The sequence below is a fragment of the Onychomys torridus genome, chromosome 8, assembly GCF_903995425.1.
Source record: "Onychomys torridus chromosome 8, mOncTor1.1, whole genome shotgun sequence".
Classification (NCBI taxonomy): Eukaryota; Metazoa; Chordata; class Mammalia; order Rodentia; family Cricetidae; genus Onychomys; species Onychomys torridus.
The window spans coordinates 21,046,625-21,060,511 of NC_050450.1; the positions used below are offsets into that span (position 1 = coordinate 21,046,625).

General features: G+C 53.1%; 1 protein-coding gene across 1 annotated transcript in view; it reads right to left on the bottom strand.

Annotated features, from left to right (window-relative positions):
• Positions 1 to 664: 664 nt before the first annotated feature.
• The window catches only part of Neurl1b (neuralized E3 ubiquitin protein ligase 1B), a 28,187-nt gene continuing 14,964 nt past the window's right edge, over positions 665 to 13,887 (bottom strand). The window contains exons 2-5 of the mRNA XM_036196447.1: positions 11,605 to 12,150; positions 4,200 to 4,892; positions 3,134 to 3,259; positions 665 to 2,617 (exon numbers count right to left, since the gene is read on the bottom strand). Coding sequence (XP_036052340.1) covers positions 2,373 to 2,617; positions 3,134 to 3,259; positions 4,200 to 4,892; positions 11,605 to 12,150 — 1,610 coding nt within the window. The 3' untranslated portion in view covers positions 665 to 2,372. The remainder of the gene's footprint in view (positions 2,618 to 3,133; positions 3,260 to 4,199; positions 4,893 to 11,604; positions 12,151 to 13,887) is intronic.

Sequence of the window (13,887 nt, forward strand, 5' to 3'; positions counted from 1 at the left end):
ACTGGCTTCTTTCCCCTCCTGCCCCTTGTTGAGATGAGACACATACACTGCCTCTAGGGCCTGACTCCATCTTTCAGAGCATTGGCAAACACCTGGCATTTAGAACAGAAACAGTCCCTTTGCTCTGTGGGAAACAAGGTGGCTATTTATAGTAGCTGCAGAGCAGGTTAAACAGGCCTGTGATGCCTTTCTGCCCTGCTAGCAGGTCACCAGGAGCATGCCTGGCTCACCCCTGGCTCTAGGACCTCAGCTACTGATTAGTGGCTGTGGGTGGCACCTGCTGCCATGCTAGGGTCCAGCTTGGAAAGCAGGAGGCCAAGTAGAGCTGGCTCTTCCAGGCCACTGAGACCGTGGCAGTTAGAGACTACGACCTGGTAGGGCCATGGCTTCCTGGAAACCCAGTTACCATCACTGGTGACAAGGTAGCTCTGCCTACGCCCACTACATAGAGAAGCCAAAAGCTTGGCTGAGTATATTGAGCAGGGTACCCAATGCACCTGATTCTCCAACTCTCCTCCAGGCAAACAAGGGTTCCTGCAGCTCTTTGAAAGATTTAACTGCATCCAGGTAGTGGTGGCACATGCCTTAATCCCAGCACTCAGGAGTCAGACACAGGCAGATCTGGGTTCGAGGCCAGCCTTATCTACAGAACACGTTCCAGGACATCCAGGGCTACAAAGAGAAACCCTTTCTCTAAAAAAAGAAGAAAAAAGATGCAGCTGTAAAGCGAAAGGGTGGAGATGCACCCTGCAGTCCCTAAGGAAAAGCCAGCTCTCAGAGGCTCTTGCTGGGGACAGGAATGGGGAAGTTGTGATTGGGCCAGATCCAGACACTCCCAGAGAAGGAAGCATCTGCGCAGGCCCAAAGCCTCCAGCTACCCAAGCACACTAACTCCAGCTTGGGCTGCTGTCAGGTGGTCCCTGGCTCCTGTCAAAGCCTGTTCCATGAATCTTACTTCTTGAATGCTTCTCTTCCCCCTCTTCCTGCCTCACAGCTAGAGATGCACAGACTAGGAGCTGTGAGAAAAGGCTTCTCCTTACAAGGTGTCCCAAGCTTTCTCAGTGTGTGGGGGTCTCCCTGGTGCCCTGGCACTAGGCTTCTAAGTAGGAACCAAGAAACAGAGAGGCCAAGGAACTCTTCTAAAGGTACAGTTCACAGAATGTAGGTGTAATCCTGAGCCCGCAGCTCTTCAGAAGGGAGAGGCATGCCTGGCCAGAGCATCAGCAATGGGAAGGTCTGGGAGACTACAGAAACAGGTCTGGCTCAGTGAGAAGGGCCAGGGCCAGGGTCCTGGGAAATGCCAGCAAAGAGACCCAGGAGTTGGGGGCATTTCAGTCAGCTCTTCACAAGTATCTAACAAGTGTATTAGTTAACACCTTAATAATCAACAGAAAAACAAGAGGGTCAGGCCAAAGTCCAGATAGGGAGACTGGGTCTTCTGGCTTCTGCCAGCTGGTGGTCACTGGGACATGCCCACAGCTCTCCTTAATTCTTCTTAATTCATAATGGGAGTTATGGAGCTGCCCTGGAGAACAGGAGCATTACAAAACTCCAGAGCATGTAGGGCTGAGGGGCGAGGAGCTTACTGTTCAGACTGGGGATGGAGGAATCCTAGATGCTAGAGCTTGGGGCACCTGTCCTCAGCTGCCATGGGAGGGAAGGCACCTCCTCGTCTGAGTAAGCAGTGAAAGCCACCTGTGCTTCTCCGCCCACCTTCCCCTCAGCAGGAGCTGCTGCTTGGAGCTGTAAACAGTGAGTTATTTTTGCTTTCCTTTAGAAAATCTGAGTGCCTCTTTCTATACCATTGAAGGAGTTCTGTGTAGATTCAGGCCTCGTGTGTTCAAAGCTAGCTCATTGCAGAAAACCACATCCCCAGAAAGTGGACAACCGTCACAATAACATTTAGGCCCGGATTGCACATTCCTTAGTGTTAAATACCCTCCGGGAGACAACAGATCCCTGCACAAGACATCCACACACACTCTCTCACACACTCTCTCTCATTCATTCTCTGTGCTGTCTCCCCCCACCCCAACACACACACTCAACCCAACCCCAAAGAAGCATTGCACAGACAGAGGGCACCCTTTCCCAGCTGAAGGTCACCAAGAGGCAGGTGATCTGCCAGGCAGTTCCTGAGCTGAATCTTGGGACAGGCTTTTGGGGGGCCACATGTGTTGGAGCCAGAAGCAATGCTTGCCTGGGCTCTGGCCCCCGGGGCCTCATCTCCACACCTGTCCTGCCTTGCTCATCACTGCGGAGTGGCAGATGAGAGATGGCTTCTGACCTTGGGCTCCCTGGTAGCCATGGTGTCGCCCACCTAACAGGGGCTTCAGAAAGGTGACCTTGCCTCGGCCCAGCCAGCTGCAGAGCTATGGCCTGTAGATCTTGATGACATCCTTGATGGGCCGCCGGCAGATGGGACAGCAGGCCCGTGCCTGCCTTCGGAGCCGCAGGCCGCAGCTGTGGCAGAGGCACATGTGTCCACATGTATAGATGACCGTGTCCACCTCGCTGTCGAAGCACACTGTACACTCTCCATTCCTGCTGCCTGCTGGTTCAGGTGCAGAGAAGGCTGGGGACACTGGGGGGCTCAGTGGGGAGCTGGGTGCTGTCACTGCCAGAAGGGAGATAGGACATCATTAATGACATGGCTCTCAGGAGGGCTCTGCTGGGCGATCCCAAGAACGCAGTGTTCCCATGGTGGAGATGGGGCACAGGGTAGGGAGAGTCCTGTCTTCATTTGCCTCTTGAGTTTTACCCATTTTTGATAGTGCTGTCCCCCAAAACACAAAGGTAAACTGCCTTTATCAGCAGTCTTTGGGCCTCTCAATCTCCATATCTACATTCCCGCTGAGCTCAGCAGAAGGAAAGATCAGATGCCATGGAAAACACAGCAGGACTGCTCAGCCAGCAAAGGCCAAGGCTACTGGCGCAGCCAAAGGACCCATACCATCAGGAACCCCTGCCCCCCAGGGTTCTCCATGCCATCAGGAACCCCTGCCCCCCAGGGTTCTCCATCCATCAGGAACCCCTGCCCCCCAGGGTTCTCCATCCATCAGGAACCCCTGCTCCCCAGGGTTCTCCATGCCATCAGGAACACCTGCCCCCTGAGGGGTTTCTATTTCCTTACCCAGAGATGACTCTGATGCTGAGGAAGACTGGTTGACCCCGAAGTTCATGTCTGAATCACTGTCATCTTGGGAGCCGCTGAAGGACCCCGATGGAGTTGTGGTCTCAGGACTGGACTGCAGGGTACCTGGGAGCCAAAGAGAGTCTATTAGGGGTGGCACAGGCCCTGCTAGTCCCTGCTCCCCACCGCTCTGCACCCCTTCTGTCTAGGGAGTGGACTAGAGTGACTGTCAGGGTTCTGCCAATGTGGCAGACGCCTGTGTTTTGCCTGCCCAGCCTCCATGCCTACTTGGGTGCATTCACACTGATATGGCTATAGCTCTACTTCTAACTCAGAAATAGCCTTAGGATGCCGGGCCAGGTCCAGAGAACCTTCCATTCTTCAGTCCCATTGCAAGCCAAGGAAGAGCACATAATCCAAGCAAGGCCACCCTGCCACCGCCTTTAGAACTGTTGGGGAAGGAAAGGTTCGTGCCACTGAGAGGGAAGCCTGGCACAGGCGAAGCCCCTCTGTGGCAAGGGCCTGATTGACTGAAAGTGGAGCCAGCACAGGGCTCGTCCTGGTGATGTGCACTCATCGTGGTGGCATGGCGGCTGTGCCTGCTATGTGCTGGGCTGTGAGGGTGGCACTATGCTCTCTGGACCACTCGCTCCCCCAAACTTGGAAGGTACCTCTTTTGCTGCAGCAAATGTCACCCTGTGCAGTTAGCTGTCCCTGTCGGCATCTCACACACAGTGGGTGGGTATCCTGTCCTTTGCTGGCCAGACCCACAGCTTCTGGCCTCTGCCTATTTCTTCTAAGGGCCAGGGCAAGAATCGTCTCAAAACAGAATGGCTCAACCCTTCCCTCCACTCTCTGGACGTGTTGGGGTGCTGTTTCTCTTGCACACTGTCAGTGAACTCCCCTTCTCACACACACAATTAATTAATGCATTATACATTTTCTAAATAAAAAAAAGATGCTAATAAAATTAATCATACGGGAAATAAAAACTACACCCGCCCTCCAAGCCCTGAGAGCAGCCGGGTGCTAGAGGGACCTCTGTTGGGGACCTTGGGTCACTCACCCAGAAGTCGCAGCTGGCCCGCGGCTCCGCCACGCACCGCGAAGAAGGCCCAGAGCGCCTGCGAGGTGTCCACGCACAGCAGGCGTCCCCGCGGGCGCCCGTTCACCGCCAGCAGTACATCGCCGCCCGGCCGCAAGGTGAAGCTGAGCGCGTCGCCGCCGCTGGGGACGGGCCCGGCGCGCGCCACCACCCAGTATTCCTTGCGGTCTAGCAGCGCAGCGGGGTCGGCGGGCAGCTCGGATGGCCGCAGCGCGCCGGGATCGCACGACGTGATGCCAAAGGCCACAGCCGCAGGTGCCGCCAGCCCCGGCCGGCCCACTTCCACGCACAGGCTCTCGCCCGGCCGCAGCGGCCGCTCGGAGAACACCAAGGTGCGGCCGCCGTCGGGTCGGGGCGCGCAGGCCAGCCTGCGATCCGCAGACAGGCTCACGTCGGGGCCGCGCGTGGCGTGGAAGCGCAGCTCCGCGTCCAGCAGCGCGGGTGACGACGCGGGTCGAGCGCGTTCGCGGGCCACGCACGGGACGGCGGCGTCCGCACGGCCGAGAGCCAGGTGACCCAGCTTGGCCACCACCTGGTTGTTCTCCAGCTCATTGTTGTCGAAGTTGGCGGTGTCATGGCTGCCGGGAGGGGGGCAGGCACTGAGGCGGGCCTGGCCCAGGCGCAAGGGTGTCAGTGTGTCCGCGAAGGTGCTTTCTGCGGGACAGAGGAGAAGCATCAGAAGGCCTGCTGGCACCCTGGACCCCAGACCTCAGTCCCAGTTCCTGAAGACCTAGAGCCCTGGACTCCAGTTTACCCCAACCTCAGACTCTGAACCCCAGGTTCCCTCGACCTCAGACTCCACACTCCTAAACTCCAAACCTCAGAACCTGGACCTTAGATAGCAACCCCCCTCCCCTGCACCCCAATATCAGACATGAGACTCTAGACCCCAGCTCCTCCAGATCTCATCCCAGACTTCAGGCCCCACTCCTGAACTCCTAGACCTAATGCCCTGAACCCCAGATCTGCCTGGCCCTTGGACCTCACCCCAGAACCTCCAGACCTCTTGACTCTGGGCCCCAGATCCCCTGACCTTAGGGCTTCAGGTGGTCAGACCGGATTGAGTTCTACCTGTTCCTCCATCCTTGCTGTACCTGACTTCCTGCTGCTTTGAAAGGGCCTTCTCTTTCTCCACCTTGCTTCCTCTTTCCCCCCTCCCTCACCAGGCTGTTCTTGAACTTGTGATCTTCCATCTTAGCCTCCCAAGTCCTGGGGTTTGTGCACCAAGCCCAACTTCTTGCCTCCTTCCTTTGTCCTTTCCTCTCTCCCACCCCCCAGAGGTTTTCCTACATCTGCGAGTCTGGGCATTTAAAGAGCCTTTACTGTTTCCTTAGTTTAGTGCATACCATCAACCTAAAGAGCAAATCCTGTATTGGGGCCCTGGCAGGTGGCAGGTTAACCTGGAATCATGTATCTCATTTAATACTGCAATTGACCGGTATGAACCATTACTACTGCTATTGGGCAAAGATGAAAGCCGAGGCACGGGGTGTAGGGGACAGGACCCAGCACAGGACCCAGCACAGAACCCAAGCTGTCTGTCTAGGACTCTTCAATACAATGACACTGGGAACAGAAGTGACAGAATGGTGAGGAAAGAGGAAGTGTGGATGCCAGTGTCTGGTGTGGGAGGTACCTTTAGCTGACAGTAGGGTCCTAGAAGAGCAAGGGGTGGGGAGAGTCAAGAATTCCATCTAGCAGGCTCAGTGCAAGGCTGAGGTGTCAGAAGGAAGCAGATAGGCAGCGGGCAGGGTGGGGTGTGCTTCTGGGAACTCCTGGGGTTCCTGTGCTGGGAGCTAGGTCCTGGATGACTAAAATATAGTACAAGTTCTGAAAGACTGACTCAGTGCACGCTATTGGAAGTGCTGGTCCCCAAGGCTGGGCTGAAGAGTAACTATCCTGTGAGGGCAGGCCTGACCCCCAATGCTCTCCAGCTTCTGGTCTCACTATGTGATGTCTTCCTCTGTGCTCCCATGATGGCAGCTCCCAGGGGCCCCGACAGAGGCCAGATCAGGGAAGCAGCCTAATCTGGTCTTCCAACCTGCAACACATGCCAAACAGACTTCACGGCAAAGCCTCGGCTATTTTGTTATAGTGGATAGAAGAGCGGCTAACATGGGAGCCAACAGTTTAGAGATGGCATTCAAGGTCTGCTGATGTTCTCAAGGAGAAATGGGCTTGCTTTATGAGAGCTTGTTTAAGTCTATAGTTGTTTACACATACATACACATACTTATCTTCATGTTATATATACATACACACATTCCATACTCTGGGTGACTCTAAGAGCTGAATATATATTTAAAATACGTTTATATGTATTTTGAGAACATTTGTTACTTTTATGTTTATGTGTGTTTGGCCTGCATATATGTCTGTGTACCACTTGTGTGCCTGCTGCCCACAGAGGTCAGAAGAGGGCACTGGATCCCTGAAACTGGAGTTACAGATGTCTGTGGGCCACCATGTGGGTGCTGGGAATAGAGTCTGGCTGGGTCCTCTGGACGAGCAGCCGGTGCTCTTAACTGCTTGAGAGCCCTTATGTAGTTTTTACATGTGTTTTATGTATGCTGTAATACACTTTAAGAAAGCAAGTGCAGCTAGCATAGAATCCAGGCCTTCTGTCTCAGAAGAGAGTGTGTAGCCTTTCCAGTCAGGTGTGTGATGCCTTGCAAGGCCCAGGCAGGCCTGCTCTCTGGCTTCTGTACCCATACCCAGATTTCCCTTGGAAAGAACAACCCACCTTCACAGCTATGACCTGAGGATTCGGGGGTCCTTCAACTTGGCCAGTCACTACTATCCCACCCCTTGCCTATGGCCACAAGTCAAGAGACGGGGTTTGAACCCTAATGGGTGAATGAGGCCAGTAAGCCTTGAGAGCCAGGAAAGCAGGTAGGAAGACATGGGACTGCCATCTGCAGATGGCCCTTGGTTTGCCCCACAGGACAGTCAAGCTGAGGAGGGAGCTTACAGAATGGCAGCAGAGAAGTGAAGAGCCACCCCAGGTAGGTGCAAGGCATTATGTCCTTTTTTCCACTTAAGTGATACTGAAGCAACCAAATATTTCAGACTATCTAGACTGTGGTGCCATGGCCTTGGCATGGTATTTGTTTAATCTGACCAGCCACTGGGCAGAGGAAGGATGGGGACCACTCAGACCCAGACCCTTTGTGCTGGGAAGAGGGATGGATCTCCTTCAGCCAGTCTCCCTCGGATAGTACAATGCTCTGGGGAAAGAGGACAGCTGGAATGCCAGTATACCTTAGCAGATGTGAGCCTCGTTTTCCATATCTGCAAGCTGTCCCGGGGTGCACTAATTGATGAGACAGGCCTGGCACATGTGACGTGATCACAAATACAAGGAAGGAGAAGTGGGATCAAAAGGGATTCCATTTCAAGAGTGACAGGGTGGCTCGGAGGAAGAGGGAGGGGAGGGAGGGAAAGAGAGGGGCAGGCACCCAGCGCAAAGGCCTTCCTCAGAAATACAGTCCTGGCTGCAGGCTGTACCACCTGAGAGTCTTGGGTGAGCCTGGTGCTGGGAGCCAGCTGTCACTACTGGCTTCGGCACAGCCTGAGCAGAGACTTTCCAGGTCTCTCAGGGGACTCAGTGTACAGCTAGGGCTGAGAGCTACTGAGCCCAATACAGACAAATTCAGCCTCAAAGACTGTGAGCTCAAGGGCCGGTCACCTTCCTTCTCAGAACCCGGAACTGCACCCTGGGCCTGGCCTCACCAGTGTGGTAGCCGAACCCACACTAGGAAGACGCAGGGCAGGGCACACACTTCCACCAGGCCAAAAGCTGTGTGCAGCCTGTGGGCCCCTTTTGACTGGGCTCAAGTTCTGGGGCAGTCCCTAAAGACGAGGACCGTGTTTCCCAGGCCTGTGGTGCTGGATGAAATAAAGCCTGGGTTCATCTGAATTTTAGATAAACAATTTTTTTTTTTTTTTTTTTTTTTTAGTATGAGCATGTTCCAAATACTGCCACAGGACACAGTCATACTAAATTTTTGTTTTGTTTATCTTAAATTCAAATTTAACTAGATGTCTGTATTTTTATTGCTCCACTAGAGAGCTCTACCCTGATGTCATCTTTGGGTTTTGCTTTGCAGGCTTTATTCAGTGGGGTATGAGAAGTGAGGGGGCGATGAAGGGCATTGGGTTTTTGTTTTTTCTATTCTGGGATTTCAAGGCCAAGAATTTTAAAACAATTATATATTGCCTCCTCAGAAGTCTAGGGTGCACAGGGTAAATCAGACACTGGCTGCTGTGAGGTATCCATTGGTGAGTCCTGGGGTACCTCTCTTCCCAAGCTAAGTTTTCCCAGGGATCTCTCAGGGTTGTACATTACATCATCCCTTACCCACTGCCCATTCTTGATATTAAGTCATGGTGGCTTAACATCCGTTTATTTACTGTTATTTAAAACCTTTTATTCAGTGCTGGCAATCACACCTGGGACCTCACATCCTGGATGAGTGCTCTGTCATTGGGCTACAGCTACAATCTCTTTCCCTTTTTTTGAGACAGAGTTTTATTATGTAGTTCTGGCTGGCCTGGAACTTCCTATATGGATCAGGCTGGCCTCAAAGTTACAGAGAACCACCTGCTGAGTGCTGGGGCTAAAGGCGTGCACCACCACACCAGGCTTCTCTTCGTATTTTTATCAGTCCTGCAAAAGAGCCCAAAACCTTAACTTTGGAAGAGATGGCTCAGTGGTTAAAAGCACTCACTGCTCTTGCAGAGGACCAGGTTCAGATCCTAGTACCCACATAGTATGGCTCATAACTTCCTGTCATCCCAGTCCCTGGTGATCTAACACCTTCTTCTGGCCTCCACCACATGCACACACTCAGGTATGCACTCATACATATGAACAAAAGCAACACAGTTAACTATACATACACATACTTTTTGGCAACTCTTAGGAGAAAGGGACATTCACCCATGACCTCATGACCTCATGACCTCATGACCCCATGACCCAGAGACAGAGCTCCTCTTGCTCTTCTTGCCCCTGTTATATGTGTGTGAACACTGTTCTGTCCCAGGTATGTCCCATCAGCTAGCACAGCTCTGGGTGTGCTATTTATCTGCAAATAAAGAAACAGCCTCAGGTTTTCTCGGTTACATGGTGGGCTCTGCCCACTTCCTCCCAAGGGTCATACAACACGGTGGTGGTGGTGGCAGTGGTGGTGGTGGAGTTTCTATGCAAGTTTGCCGAGTGAGAAAAGCAAGGAGGGGATCCGTGTGTTCCCTAGGTGCCTTCAGCCTCATTTAGTCATCAAGGCCAGCTTCCAATCTGTCTTTTTAAAAATTCCTAACCCATTTTCACTGTTCACGTGTGGCTGTGGCTTCCTGTCTGCTCACAGAGACATGGGCTGGGGAAACAGGTGTGAGTGCTTCCTACTCTACAGGGATAAAGTGGTGGGAGGTTCGCGAGAGTTTAGAAAAGCTGCAGTTTCTGGAGCCTTCATGGAAAACCTTTATGGGGTAAGGGTGGGCAGGGGTGTGCTTAGAATGCCCAAGTGAGGCCCCAGCTCAGAGTGGTGCTGTCCAGTCTGATCTGCCCAAAACTGGGACACAGGCCCTGCCCACACGCAAGCCAGCAGAGGTCCTTGCTTCCCAGATGCTGGTCAAGTGCCACCAGTGTCTCAGGTCCATGTACCCCTCCAGACACCATGTCCTATAACCCTGCCAATCATCCCATGAGGTGGGTGTCATCATGCATCTGCTTTACAGATAAAAAGAACCGAGGCTCAGAGAGGGCCTGCCTCTGTCAATTCTACACAGATGGCCTGTGAAGATCCGGGTCTAGGCACAAGTCTCTGACTTTCATGTCCCCGACTACTCTAACCACTTAGAACTTCTTCGGCCTCCTTATTTCTGGGAAAGGGGAGAGTCAGTTCCTGGACACTGAATCTGCTCCCCATGCCCAGTGGTATGTGTGTGGGGGGCAAACCAAAACAGCCCAAACATTTAGCTGTATAAACCATCTTTCCATAAAGAGAAGCAATCAGCGGCGATCTCCAGGGTGATGCATCAGTCCAGTCACAGGGCATTTAGGAACAGGCTACGCAGAATATCAAAGAGTGAAGAACCCCTCAGGAGGGGAAGCTTCAGGCCACAGGCAGGTGGGTAAATGTGTCTATCCATCCACCTTCTCCCTTTACCCTTGCGTATTTCCTTGTAGGTAAACTACACACAGGGCCGTGTCCAGCTTCCCTGAGAAAACTCCTCTCCCTTCAAACCTCCCAAGTCTAGGCTGGGTTATCTCAAGTGCAGGCTGCAGCCTCAGAAGTGATGGCCCTTCACTAGAGGAGGACAGAACAGAGACTGGCCGAAGGGGTCTGGTGTCCTTTGAGAAGAGTAGCTATGATGGAACCAGAGGCCATGGGCACCAACTCAAGGCCACTCAACTGTGCCTTTTAAAATGACTACTTTCCTGTTTGTGTTAATTCTACATCATTTTTTGTTTTGTTTTTCAAACACGATCTTATACGCAGCCTGATTGGCATGGAACTCATTATGTAGACCAGGTTAGCCTCAAACTCATAAACGAAGACCCACCTGCTTCTGCCTCTCAAGTGTTGGAATTAAAGGCGTGTACCACCTTACTCCTGGTCAAATTCTACATCAATTTTTTTTTTTAAAGTAACACACACATATGATCTTAGGCAGTCCTTGTAGCCATGTGACTGGGAAGTCCTGGAGATGTTCAGATGATGATGATGATGATGTGTGTGTGTGTGTGTGTGTGTGTGTGTGTGTGTGTGTGTGTCTTTCCTTCATGCTCAGTGGTAGGGTGAGCCATATATATATTTATATACACATATATACATCACAAATATATATATGACCACATACAGTGTCTCAAGATGATGGGAGAAAGTTTTTACGTTGGGAGCATCCACAGTCAGAATTTCAGCACTACAAGGCCCTCCCCAAAGCACCTTGAGTTTCTTCATAGTTAGCCTGGCTCTGGATGCTGCCCCTGACTGCCCACAGGCATAGGTTCATCTACTGAATGAATAAAAGCCAGCAGAGGAAATGCATGCTGGGATTGGAGGAGGTGGTACATGAACAAATGAGTGAAAGAAGGAGTGAACGAATGAGTGAGTAGGGGTCTAAGAGTGACAAGCTGGCTGGCCAAGGCATGGGCTCTGTGCCCAGCCCACGTGGGTTCCCTCCCAGTTCTGTAACAAAAGTAACGCTGTGCCTCAGTTTCCTCCTCCGGAAATTGAACATCATTGCTTTTGTGAGAATCAAGACACATGGGGGCACACTGGGCAGCTGAGTGCCCACAGGTGAGCACAGGCCCCCGGGGCTGTAAACGCTATGGTCACATAGACTGTGCCAACCAACCTACCCAGCAGCTGCACCTCGTCGGTGATGCCGTAGACGTCAATGAGTGCCCAGAGTGGGCCTCCCACAGCCACGCCACAGTGGAAAAGCACTGGCTCACCATCGTTGACGCTGTAGAAGACGCGGCCGTGGCGATCAGCCCAGTAGGCTAGCACCGTGTCCCGCAGCGCCAAGTTCTCAGGCAGCGCCTTAGCCCAGTATCCAGGCCGTGTGACCAGGTCAGGGCAGGCATACTTGGGGATGTCCTGAGCGCTCATGAGTGACGGGTCATGCGCAGTGAAGCCGAAGCGCAGGGCACCGCTCCAGCCAGGACGCACAGCCACCAGGCGCAGCCGCACCTGTTCATACAGGCGGATGGGCCTCTGCGTGAAGGTGACGCCGTTGCAGAAACTGTTGCGCCGTGTAGCCCTGCGCGAGTGGCCGTCCAGCCGCACATTCTTGCCCTTGGCCTGAGCGTGGAAGCGTGGTGCCTCGCCCAGGACCGCTCGCCTCTCGGGGCCAGGGCCGTAACAAGGCCGGGAGGCTAGGAGGCGTGCGGGAGGGCTGGAGTCTGTGGGCAGAGAAAGCATGTCAGTGCTTGGTACTCCTGTCGCCAGGATTTTACTAATCATTTCCATAAATTCCACTTAGACTGGGCATGGATACATTCTAGAAGGTTCTGGCCTAGACCTAAGGAGCTCCCCTACCCCTGTCCCCAACCATGGTAAGCCAATGCACACACTTCACAGCAACCCAAGGTTTAATGTTGAGCGTGCACTGAAGAGCTCCCTTTCCACACCCAGCCTATCACCACCTGGCCTGGGGTCAGATGACCTCTTCATCTCCAGCAAACCACCCCCAAGTCAAGAAGCTTCCTCCCAGGACGACATCTGAGCTGCAGAGTGTTGGGATTCTGTGAGGAATGGTGTGGAGGAGGGGGGCAGTATCTGGTTGCTTTCCTTAAAATTTGTGTTCACAGCAAGCTAGGGATCTGGGGTACACACATTCTTCTGAGATCCCTAAAGCAGCTTGCAGTCCCAGGCTCCCAGCAACAGTGGTAATGCTGTCAACCTCTCCACCTGATTTTCTTGTCTCCAAATGGGTCCAGTAAACTCCCATCACTGCTGGAAGGCAGTGTGGATCAAATGCCCAAACATGGCAGGACACCTAGGGTCTGTGATGGACCACTGGTGACCTCACGATCTCTCTAAGGCTCCAGAGCTATTTCAGCCAGGACTCTGGCTTTCCCCCTTCCCTGATGGTCAGGTGGTTAGCTTTTCTAGAATGTACCTTCTGGGGGTTCATTTCTATGGAGATTTGCTCTGAGAGCCTTTTCAGGGAACCTAAGCAGTTGGTCAGAACCCAAGTGGCCCAGAATGGAGTGGGAGTCACCTTCCCCTCCTTCCTCTTTCCACTCCAAGGGAGGTGGCGGGTGGGTGGTCACTGAAGAGAGGACTCCTGCACTTACTACAGCAGCAGAGGGCATTCTCAAGGCAGGCCATTGTGGGGTTACTCCTCCCACTCAACCCAGCATGCGCTGTACTGTGGTCCTCTCAGGGACGGAGGTGGAGGGTTTTGATAACTCTGAGGCTGACGGGTGGCAGAGCAAGGGGGGAAGAAACCATCATGGCCCCTCTAAAAGCTGAGAAGGGAAGCAGACCTCTTTAGACAGAAGGCACCCACCTGCTAAAGAAGATATCAGGCCAAGGTGCAGGACAGAGTCCCTCATCAGAAAAAAAAAAATCTTCAGGGGCTGCTGTCAACTAGTTGCTTAGCAAACATTAAGCAAAGGTCTACTATGTGTCAGCCAGCATGTTAGGCAGCAGGCATACACCTGTCCCGAGACAGACAAAGGTCCCCTCTGATGAGTCTGACAACAAATGAAGTGTTGTGCGCTGGCAGGGATACACTGCAGAGAATAATGAGTTGAGAACCTGCCCTGGGATCTGCCTAGAGAGCCTCCCCATGGGTGACTGGAACAGAATACCAGAGGAAGAGAAGGAATGGGCCCTGAGGGTTTAGGAAGGAGAACTCCAGGCGGGAACACAGTGCAAAGCCGCCCCCCCAAGGAAGGAAAGTACTGATAAGACTGAGCAACAAGGAGCCAGTGTGGGCAAGCTGGGGAGCGGGTCTGGGTGAGCCGGAGCTGGGGGAGTCGGGGGGGGGGGGGGGGGGGGCTTATAGAGCTTTGCCTTTTCTTTAACAATGCCACTGCCGCCAGGGAGCTTTGCTATGGAAAGCTCAGTGCTGAGATTGGAAGACTACTCTGGATACTGGAACAGGATGGGCTCTGGGAAGATCCACAGCT